This window comes from Theobroma umbraticum, unplaced genomic scaffold, assembly GCF_002168275.2.
Source record: "Theobroma umbraticum cultivar Fairchild unplaced genomic scaffold, ASM216827v3 scaffold_51.0, whole genome shotgun sequence".
Classification (NCBI taxonomy): Eukaryota; Viridiplantae; Streptophyta; class Magnoliopsida; order Malvales; family Malvaceae; genus Theobroma; species Theobroma umbraticum.
Window position 1 is genome coordinate 6,420,565 of NW_018397260.1, and position 10,776 is coordinate 6,431,340.

Genomic DNA, 10,776 nt, shown 5'->3' on the forward strand with positions numbered 1-10,776 from the left:
ATTAATTTATGTATATTTTTATGTCAAACTGTCAATTCATATCGTCTTGATTTTTATTTTTTAATATAAGGTAGTTCACGTTTCCTTTTCTAGGTAGAGAAGCAACAACCCTTTTCGGGGTTTACACAAAAAGTTGAAACTTGAAAAGAGAGTTTCGTCCCACGAATAAAGCCCATCGTGACTTGTTGCTATACACCATAGGCCCTGGATGATGGCCCCATTTCCCTTGTCCTTGTTCCAAGGATAAGGAATAATATGATTAATACTTATGACAAAAGAAATTAGTGCGTCCTTATAAATATGATTAAAATTCAAGAAAAATAGGCCCCTACTTTAGACTTATATATACAACAGAATAAGTAGCTATTACCAATCCAATGGTATTAAAGTTGGATAATTGAATAGCTTGAACCATCAAACTATTTCTATTTTTTCTAATTCTGGGATCTACTTAATTTAATGATTCAAACCGGTAAATTTTAAATTATCTTCTTTATTATCAAGGATAATTTAAAAAAAAAAAGAATTTGAACTTAATTTTTTAAGTCAAGAGAAACATATATTAAAATTATATCGTGGGATGGGTAATAGGAGTTTTTCCTTTTGAGTTCATATCTTTGATGTTCTTTAATCGGAGGAAGAGGATTTGCAAAGTTGAGATGATGATTTATGGCAGCACAACTAGTCTAGCACTATTGCACCTAGGATGTGTTGAAACCGATGGGCCCTCACTAGGGCTATTGCTTTTCGAACCAATCCAATTTTGTTCAGACATATTAACTTAGGCCCAACCCATAAATTGCCTCACATGTATCACATGCATCAACCCATAGGGCCCTTACACCAAACGTTTTAATCTAAAAACATATGGATAAGGAAAAAAAGATAGCATGAGAGCTTTAATATGAAGCTATAAGTAGTAAATTAAATAATTCCATGCATTATTTTGTTATATATTAAAATTTGAATATTTAATATAACCAAACCTAAAACAATATAACATAAATTAATAACTAGTTCGAAGGCACAATTAAATTTATAAAAAAAACTTCTTGAATAATTCGTTAAATAAATTAAAGTAAAACATCATACCAAAAACATGTGAACTGGTCATGAATCACGATCTTAGTGGAAACATCCAACGTGTTAGTGTAAAGTTAATGGCATGATTTTAATTGATGGTCCATTATTAAAAAAATTAAAACGATGATAAATCTTTTCCAAATTAATCAACACTAATAAGTCAACTACAATCCTCATTTGCCACAGACCTCGACTCCATTGTAAGCCCATTAGATGGCGATGTACCCAAACAAAACCCAGCAACTGGCGCCAGCGACATAAAATTGTATCAGATTCACAGCGACAGTTGGGGCGGTTTTACTTGAGCAGCATCATATCACACATTTGGGATTATCCCCCTTGTATTCCGCCACGTGGCGCTTCCGTCGCTATCGCTGTAAAAAAAATCACTGTTCTATTTCTATTTTCCGCATTAATTGTTAATTAATATTTAACACGTGGCATTCTCTGGAATCGTTGCTCATAATAATAACAAAAAAATTTGCGTGTAATCTAATTATTGCAAGAAGTTTTTTTGAATAAATTCCTTGCAAGATATTCCAACCCGTTTTGAATTATTTCTAAATTAGGATTTTTGATTTATTTCTCTGCAAATTGGTCCATTTTTTTCCTTTTTAAATTCTTCATTTTGGTTTTATTTGAAGTTGAAGCAAAAGCCTGGCATTTGGCGTATAAGTAATAAACAGGCTCGGGCCAAGCCTCAAAATTTTCCTGTGTTTGTTTTCCTACTTTACATACGAATCGTTTTGCTTCAGAATCTCTTTGCGTTGTGGAACCTTTTCGAAGTTCTTACGCTTGTTTGGCTCTCATATTTGCACAGGTACTTTCTTGTAATTAATCCTTATATATTTTTCTGTTGTTTATCCGCAATGATTTAATTTTGTTTTAATTTCCCTCTTGGATTAATTGTTGGTTTTATTTTCCATTTCCCGTTTTATGTTTATTGTTCTTGGTTTTTTTAGTCTTTTATACTTGCATTTGTATGTCTCGGAACTATAGAAAAGAATCGTTAGAAAAAGAGAAAAAATATATGGAAATTTCATCAGGCATTGAAAAAGTTAAAAATTTGGTTACTAATGGGGAAATTAGACTAAAAAAAAACTGTTATTTAGGTTTTATTTATTTATTTTTTGAAGTTTGCTGGTGCTTTCGCCTGCATTTAGTTTAGCATCAGCATTTTACTTGAATTTTGAAGCTTTTGTTTTGACATATTAGGAATGTAGTCAAAATTGTGGTTTCTGAATCGTGACAAATCCCAAATCAATTTTGCAGCACTTGGTTCTGTGTCAAATTGAGCCAAATTGCTCTCTGCATTACCCCGTTGTCATTGTGGTTGTCATCAAAAACATTTCTCTGTTTCGAGCCAACTGAAAATATTATGATGTCCTTCCACAGCTAAGTGCTTGAGTAATTGGATTTCTAAATTTTGGAAAAAGGATATAGTGGAGTGGGATGGACATTGGTGCACTTTTAACTTCTGCCGGAATCAACATAGCTATATGTGTTGTGCTTCTGTCATTGTATTCCATACTGAGAAAACAACCAAGCAATGTAAGTGTGTATTTCACGCGGAGGTTTGTTTCAGAACCAGTAAAGCGTAGTGATCCTTTCTGCCTTGAAAGATTTGTGCCCTCTGCAAGCTGGATCATGAGGGCCTGGCAAGCAACTGATGAAGAAATATTGGCTGTTGGTGGCGTGGATGCTGTAGTTTTCATGAGAATAGTTGTTTTCAGGTGATTAAGTCTCTCCAGATGGAAAATTTTGAAGCCTTTCGATTTTCTTTGTGAAATTTTTGCTTCTAATTTTCTCACTAGGTCTATGCTTGCAATTATGTCCTAAACTTTTTGAGTTGCCTTGGTCTTTCAATTATGGTTGGATCAGTTCCTGCTTTCACTTTTGCAGGTTTACTAACTGCATGCTATTCTTCCCCTGTTCTTTACAGTATCCGGATATTCAGCATTGCTGCTATGATTTGCATTTTTTTAGTGCTTCCAGTAAATTATTATGGACAAGAAATGCAGCACAAGCGAATACATGCAGAATCACTGGAAGTATTTACAATTGGAAATGTAAAAGAAGGTTCAAAATGGTATAATCTGTTGGACCCATTATTATGATAAGATAGTTGCACTATTTTTTTTTTTTAAATGAAATTTTATCTGGATACTGCCATATCGAGCCATGAATGGCCTGAAAGAAAATTTAGACTTGTTCTGTCCTATTTTAGTTTTGGAATTTCCTGTAGAATTCTGCTTTAGCATATTCGCTTGAGCAACCAAGAGGCAAAGTCCAAGTCTTTTGCTTTTTATTTACACTTTTATGACATTGCTGGGAACGTTCTAAAGTCAAGAATTAATTTCAAGTATCGAAAAATATGGATTTTTAAAGTTTTTTGTTTTGTTGGCTATTGCTCCTCCTGGCTGAGATATTGAGATGCCACATCAACATAGTGGTTTTCTGGTGTAATACATTAGAGAAAAAGCCTTTATTCATTGATTGCTTTTCTTTTTGTTTTAAAAAATTTTGCAGGCTTTGGACCCATTGTCTGGCATTATACGTCATATCCTGCTCAGCTTGTGTTCTACTCTACTTTGTAAGGATGTACAACCCAAAATGCATTATTTACTCATGTTTAGTTTGATTTGTGTTGATGCATTCATAAATTTCCTCTAGCATTTATTTAAAGATTATTGCTTTACTCTAGGAGTATAAAAGTATCACAAAAATGAGGCTAGCACATATTACTGGATCTCCTCCCAATCCAAGTCATTTCACAGTTCTAGTCCGTGGCATCCCGTGGTCTCCAGATCATTCATACAGTGATGCAGTGGAAAAGTTCTTTTCAACTTATTATCCAGCAAGCTATGTGTCACACCAGATGGTATATCGCGCTGGTACAGTTGAGAAATTAATGGTATGCTTCTATCTGAGTGACTTGTATTAGTGACATAAACTTCTTGTACCTTTTTATCTTAGCTGGTTATGTTGTTAGTGCAGTTATTCACCACTTTCTTGACATTTAATGAATGAATTTAGTTCATCTGGATTGAGGTGGATGTACTTGGTACTGGTGAAAAAAATTGAAAGAAAGTGTGTGCTCTCTTTTCCTTTCTATTGTTGTGTTCTATATACCAGATAAAATGGTTTCTTTAATGGAATTCATAAGATTATATGAGAGCTTATAGAGAAGTAAAAGATAATATGTTTGTTGCATACTACCTCTAATAGGTAATCATGATTTTTGCTGATTTGATTTGCAGCCATGTTTTAAATCTTTATATCATTAAGTTTTTTCAGTGTGCTGATGCTGGTGTATTGCATTGAAGTTGAATTTTACAATTTGTCAATTGGTTGTCCTCATTAAGGATTTATAGAATTGAACTGAGTTGAGTAATGTAAAAAATGAACCTGTATTTCACCTTTTCTATGCTTGTTGTACTTTGCTGCACACACGCACACACAACTTTCTGTTTGTTTTAAACTTGTGACAAGTTCTATGTATATTCTCTCAAAATGCTTTCTTTGCAGAAGGATGCAGAGAAGATGTACAGAATGCTAAAAACCGTTGAGCCACATGGTAAACAGGCTTCTATGCCATGTTGTCTTTGTGGAGGAACTACACATTCCTTTAAGATGCTTAGCAATGAAGCAGAGAGTGTTAAGGATAAAACCAGCGTTGATGAGTTGCAACCATCTCAAAGAGAAAAGGTTGAAATTTTGGAAAAAGATGAGTCTAATAATTTTGATTTCACAGTTATAGTATGGATGTTATATCATTTATGTGTTCCTTTTTAGTGGTTTGTTGCCCAAAAGTTAGTGCTTTTCAGATGTTGTTTTCAGTCTTCAAAGTAGTTTTGCTTTTATATCTCCTCTGGAATATTTTAATGTGCTATAATCATCTTCACTTCATCGTGATCTAGTTTTTCCTCTGACACCAAAGAACACTAGTGGATATAGATCTGATCTTTCCCACCCTAGGAATTGCTCTTATTTTTGCATGCTCTTTTGGATGTTTATAGTTTATTAATCTAATTTTAAACCTTTGCTGGGATGGACATTTCAGCTCAATGATATCAACAAATTTGAGCAACTAGATTCCTGCTGTTTGCATAAATGCCAGTATTTACTGTAACTGTTAATTCTAAGTATTAAAAGGATATGAGGATATGGTAGTGGCCTTTTATGCTATCTGAACATTTGTTGTTTAAACTGTTATTGCCTTCCCAACCGCATGGTCAGTTTCTTGATTTCTTTATGGAGATTTTCTCTCTATGTGGTTTATTCTTGTTATGCCCTGTTGCCTTCATGTGGCTGTTGATGTTTGAAAACAAATATTGATCCCTAACTTTTAAATCTTTGATGGAAATGACCATGTGATATCCTATGTTATTTTGGCCTTTGATACAGGAACGTCCAGCTGCTTTTGTTTTCTTCAGGACTCGCTATGCTGCCGTTGTTGCTGCGCAAGTTCTTCAATCACCAAATCCCATGTTATGGGTGACACAACTAGCCCCAGAGCCGCATGATGTTTATTGGTCAAACCTCTCCATACCGTACAAACAAGTTTGGCTTCGTAAAATAGCAACTCTTGTCGGTGCTATTGTCTTTATGTTTATGTTTCTTGTCCCAGTTACCTTTGTGCAAGGCTTGACTCAACTGGACCAGCTATCACATACATTTCCATTTCTTAAAGGAATTTTAAAAGAGTGAGTATAATTCTGCGAACTCTATCTCAATTGCAAAAGCTGTGTTAGCTTGTTATTTTGAATTATGTTTTTATCATTACACATTGCAGTCATGGCTGATGCCTGATAGAATTAATTAGGATAAGGAAATTGCAACAACATGTTAGGCTCTACTCATTTATACAGACACAATGCATGAAAGTGCCATAGTTGTGAACCCTGTTTGTACTGCTATATCTACTGTTCTAAGCTCCTTCTATATGATGATTAATTTATATTGACTCCCTTAAGGAGATCAAGAATCCATGAATGGAGTGCTGCTAGTGGTTCTCTTGTGTTTGGAAATTACATAGAAATTAGAACTGTTGGAATTTCATGACCATCATAGCTTAAATTTTGAAGATGGAATAGTTTTTGGCACATACTGAGAACAGACCATGACTGAAGCTTCTGAAAAGACAATCTAGATTATATAAATAAGCACATACAACTTATTACAGTCAACTATTATTATTGTTATTTAACTGCATTGAGTTCACCTAAGCTCTTGTGTGTATTAGCACATAAAGACAGAAGGATAAATATTAATATGCCTTGTCCGTCAGGTCCACATCTTTCTTTGTTTTTTGTTTAATTGACTGCAACATATTTACTTCTGACAAGTGATGCTTGTGTAAATGTGAAATATGTGTTCTTTAGATGATTTTTTGTTTCTGATTTGGATAAAATTTTCGATGACTCCATTTTTCCAGTCTTTACTTGCTTTGTGTTGAGTAATAATTTATTTATTACCTTGTTACAAAAGTTAGCTTTTCAATGGTTATATATTATAAAAAAAAGAATCCCTGGAGAATATAATTATTCAGGAGTTAGTACAGATGGCACCTAACTGATTCAGCTTATGGAAGTATTATAGTTTATAGGGGCTCTTTTTGTTTAATCTTCTTCTTTCAAGACATCATACTTTGCAGTTTGATGTTTATCACTGGAAATTGTAAGGTGATAAAAGAGGAGAGAAATCTGGAAATTGTTGAAGAGGATCTGGAATAAATTTGACTTGTTTGTGAAGCTATTTTGGTTTTTTCTTCTGTGCAGAAAGTTAATGAACCAGCTGGTAACAGGTTACCTACCAAGTGTGATTCTGATATTATTTCTATATGCTGTTCCACCAACCATGATGCTGTTTTCCACAATGGAGGGAAATGTTTCACGTAGTGAGAGGAAGAGGAGTGCATGCATTAAAGTTTTGTACTTCACAATCTGGAATGTTTTCTTTGTTAATATTCTTTCTGGATCCATAATCAGGCAATTGAGTGTTTTCTCAAGTGTTAGAGACATACCTACACAACTTGCCAAAGCAGTGCCAACCCAGGTAATTTTCCTGGAATTTGTAATGGTTGGTTTAAAAAACCTTACATCTACCAACTTCATGGCAGATTTTTATATGCATTTAGTTTTTATCTTGGCCTATTAGTGATGCATGAGATGCTTTTTCTTGAATCTAAACTATATTTTTGGCCTAGAATCTTCCATGAGTTTTGAAAATGCAGATATTCAACTTATGGTTTTGACAAGCCTGCACAGCAAGACATAATTCTCACTGAAAAATTCTTAAAAATGGCAGCACACGTTATGCCATCGCTTTTGTCCACCACATTCACATAGGACAAGATTGCTTCTGGTCCCTTTTATGTGTCATCATGTGAATGTGAATCTTTACTACTACTTACTAACCATAGTTGTTTTTCTTGAGTCACTGCAGGCTACCTTCTTCACGACTTATGTTTTATCATCAGGGTGGGCAAGCTTGTCCTGTGAAGTTATACAGCTTTTTGCTCTTCTTTGCAACGTGTTCAGAAAATTCATACTAAGAAGTACGGAAGAGCCATCTAATTGCACTCTAACCTTCCCTCACCATACTGAAATTCCACGACTTCTTCTGTTTGGACTCCTTGGCTTCACTTGTTCTGTCATGGCACCCTTGATATTGCCCTTTGTGCTAGTTTACTTCTTTCTCGCTTTCCTTGTTTATCGAAACCAGGTGTGTTTTTGTCTGATTAATTTTCTGTCCTATTTTTTCCTTTTGTCAGTCAAATAATAGTCAATTTCATTTGTAACTGTTTGGTTTGTACCCACAAAGTTTCTTAACATATAGGGGAATGTTGTTTCTTCATTGAGTGGACCTGGTGCATTCATACTTGTAAAGAGGCACCATAGGAAAGGAGTGAATATGCATGCTTTCAGAGAATAAAGAAAACCAGATGTTTGTCAGTAACTCCAGAAAAGCTGCTTTCTGGAATTATATTTTAAGCTTCAATTTCCTCCCTCAGTTTTATAGAATTACTTATACATCTTAATCTTTGTAATAGCAAATATATAATCTGCATGTATAATTTTCAGATTTTTGGTAAGAGGTGTTTGTGGTATGTGTTTTATGTTGTATGTATTTTTAGTACATGAAGATAATATGGAAGCGTTCTATTTACATATTCACTGTTAGCTGAAGCATAACTTTGTTGATGACAATTGAGTCAAGTGGGAGATAGATTCAGGAGAATTTTACTTTTACCTGACCTTTGATAATACATTTTATTAATATTCATTTTTTTTTTCAGATCCTTCATGTATACGTATCAAAATATGAAAGTGGAGGACAGTTCTGGCCTATTGTTCACAACACAACAATCTTCTCTTTAGTGTTGACGCAAATTATTGCCCTTGGGGTCTTTGGCATTAAACAATCACCAGTTGCTTCCGGTTTCACCATTCCCCTAATATTTTTCACTCTTCTGTTCAATGAGTACTGTAGGCAGAGGTTTTCCCCTGTTTTTAAGAGGAGACCTGCACAGGTAAGCATTAGAAATCTCTCTCTATCTAGAAAACTCCCCAACCATTTTTCCGGTGTGACGTGTTGTTTGTACAGGTTCTCATAGAGATGGATCGACAAGATGAGCAATGGGGGAGGACAGAAGAGATTTATAGACAGTTGCGTTCAGCCTACTGCCAGTCCCCATTGATAACTCACGACGTGCCCACAGTTGGAAACTCACACCGAGATGATCAGGAGAGTTCCCAAGATCCGGAGTCACTGAAGCCAGGTATGACTGTTCTGGTGCTTGGTGGTTCCTTCCATGGGGAATCCATTAGTAATTGATTGGATCTGTAATTTTAAATTTGCAGGAAGTCAACTTGTGAAATTAAATGAATAGTGGGCTGTTCATTGCACTTAGGAATTGGAGTCCTTAGTACGAAATGAACTGGTTCATTCTTCTGTTGTCATCATGTGCACAAAATGTTAGCCTATGCGTTAACACCGTCATTAGGTTGATGGCGGTTGCCAGGACCAGGTGCCGGAGAACATAGATAAAAACATTCATATAGAGGCTCTGTTGTTGGTGGCAATGGGACATCGGGAGCAGGACATAAGGTGAAAGCTTTTGCTCTACACGAATTAACCGTTCCTTTTGATTCTTATACTCAATGGGGCAGAGATAAATTAGACAAGAAGCCCTTTGATATGTATACGCTGCATTGTACAGTTTTGAAGCAGGTCTTTTCTTATTCCTTGTGCATGATTGAATTGAGGGAAGAAACCAAACCTGTTTGTATACTCCCTCTCATACAATTTTGATTATATCTTATAGGCTTTTGTTTCTTTTCTACTTTTGTTGGCCACAATGGGTTACAATTCCTTAAGCAGATGTCTACTATTCACAATAAGAGATATATATATATATATATATGTAATTTCCTATCCATTTATTTCAGTGCATGGTAACAATATTTCAATTTGTACCTAGGTGAATTTCATCATTGGGTCTATGCACCTTTTAAAACACTCACTATTTTACAGATTATCAAGCAATATCGCCCTAAAGAACTTACTGATAACAACGTTTTAGGTCAAACGAAAACAAAGAATTTGGTCAAAATGTTGTTGGACGATGTATAGCAATCATCATCGAGCAAGATCGCCCTCAAGAACTTAACTTTGTGCATCTGCAGCTGAAGATCCTTTACTTTCATGTTCTTCCAGCAAACTTCTCCATAGCCACAGAGCTTGCATCAATCCACCATTTGCAACATGCAAAAGAAATACTTGTGTCCGTATTGCAGAAAATGTAGAAACAAACTTAACAACGACAAAGAAGCCACCGAGTGCCAAGAGATGCCATTTCAAGCCCTTTTCCTGCTCAACAGAAGATCAAAACTACAATCTGCACGTCCAAACACAGATATAGAATGTATAGGAAGAGAGAAACAAACCTCGGGGAAGCGAAATGCTTCTTGGGATGTCTCTTTCAAGAAATCAGTCATCAAACATCCAACAATGAGACCAAAGGGAACCATCAATTCTTGATTCCTGGAAATCGAATATAGGAAATCTGACAGAGAGCTAATAACAAAAACTGTAACAAGAGACAACTTCAATGCCTTCTGTCCTACAAAAAGTAGTCTCTCTAGCAGCAAATTCTCTGCTTTTTTCCAAGGGAAATCTTTTACTGTCTCAGGGGTAGCCTCCCATAACGTCTCCTTGATGATATTCAGTTGCTCCCTGATCTTTTTTGGCTCGCCAGACTGCGCCATTGTTATTTTCATGCGACGTCTTGGAGAGACCCGACGATAACCATTTAATTGCAAAAGCCCATGGCGCTGAGAAGGCTGATGTTTGAGTTGCTTAACCTGTTCGAGGATTTCACTTCATTCAAGTTTCCAAAAAGTACGAAAACAGAAAAAAAGGTTGTGCCTTAACAAGAAAAACTGACTTTGGGTTTGTTCAAAGCTCCATTTACCTATCGAAAAACTAATTAGTGTTCAGATAATCATTTCCAATTATAAAAATGCGGCAACTAAGTTGAAGCAGTACCTTAATATTCAGAGTTGAAGGCAATACGGCGGATGCCAAAATCGCCATTGTTATACAAATGGGCGTTCCTCGGAATCACCAGAGAAATCAGATTTCTTTCTCTTCATCGGTTTCTTCTCTCTGTTCTCTCTCTAGGGTTTA

At 35.4% G+C, this 10,776-nt stretch overlaps 2 protein-coding genes across 3 annotated transcripts; one reads left to right on the top strand and one right to left on the bottom strand.

Moving 5' to 3' along the window:
• Nucleotides 1–1,597: 1,597 nt before the first annotated feature.
• LOC110416747 (hyperosmolality-gated Ca2+ permeable channel 2.1) lies at nt 1,598–9,430 on the top strand. The gene is made up of 12 exons (XM_021428814.2): nt 1,598–1,903; nt 2,356–2,816; nt 3,026–3,172; nt 3,613–3,676; nt 3,788–3,997; nt 4,612–4,791; nt 5,491–5,789; nt 6,864–7,140; nt 7,531–7,809; nt 8,384–8,617; nt 8,692–8,866; nt 8,949–9,430. Exons 2-12 carry the CDS (start codon nt 2,536–2,538, stop codon nt 8,975–8,977), a joined length of 2,175 nt encoding a protein of 724 aa, XP_021284489.1. The 5' UTR covers nt 1,598–1,903; nt 2,356–2,535; the 3' UTR covers nt 8,978–9,430.
• Nucleotides 9,431–9,523: 93 nt separating this feature from the next.
• LOC110416748 (uncharacterized) lies at nt 9,524–10,776 on the bottom strand. 2 transcript variants are annotated; one of them, XM_021428816.2, is made up of 3 exons: nt 10,636–10,765; nt 10,035–10,561; nt 9,524–9,957 (listed from the first exon to the last, which is right to left on the bottom strand). In XM_021428816.2, exons 2-3 carry the CDS (start codon nt 10,365–10,367, stop codon nt 9,754–9,756), a joined length of 537 nt encoding a protein of 178 aa, XP_021284491.1. In that variant the 5' UTR covers nt 10,368–10,561; nt 10,636–10,765; the 3' UTR covers nt 9,524–9,753. The 2 variants fall into 2 exon arrangements, with proteins under 2 accessions (XP_021284491.1, XP_021284490.1); XM_021428815.1 differs by having other exon boundaries at nt 9,525–9,957; nt 10,035–10,451; nt 10,636–10,776.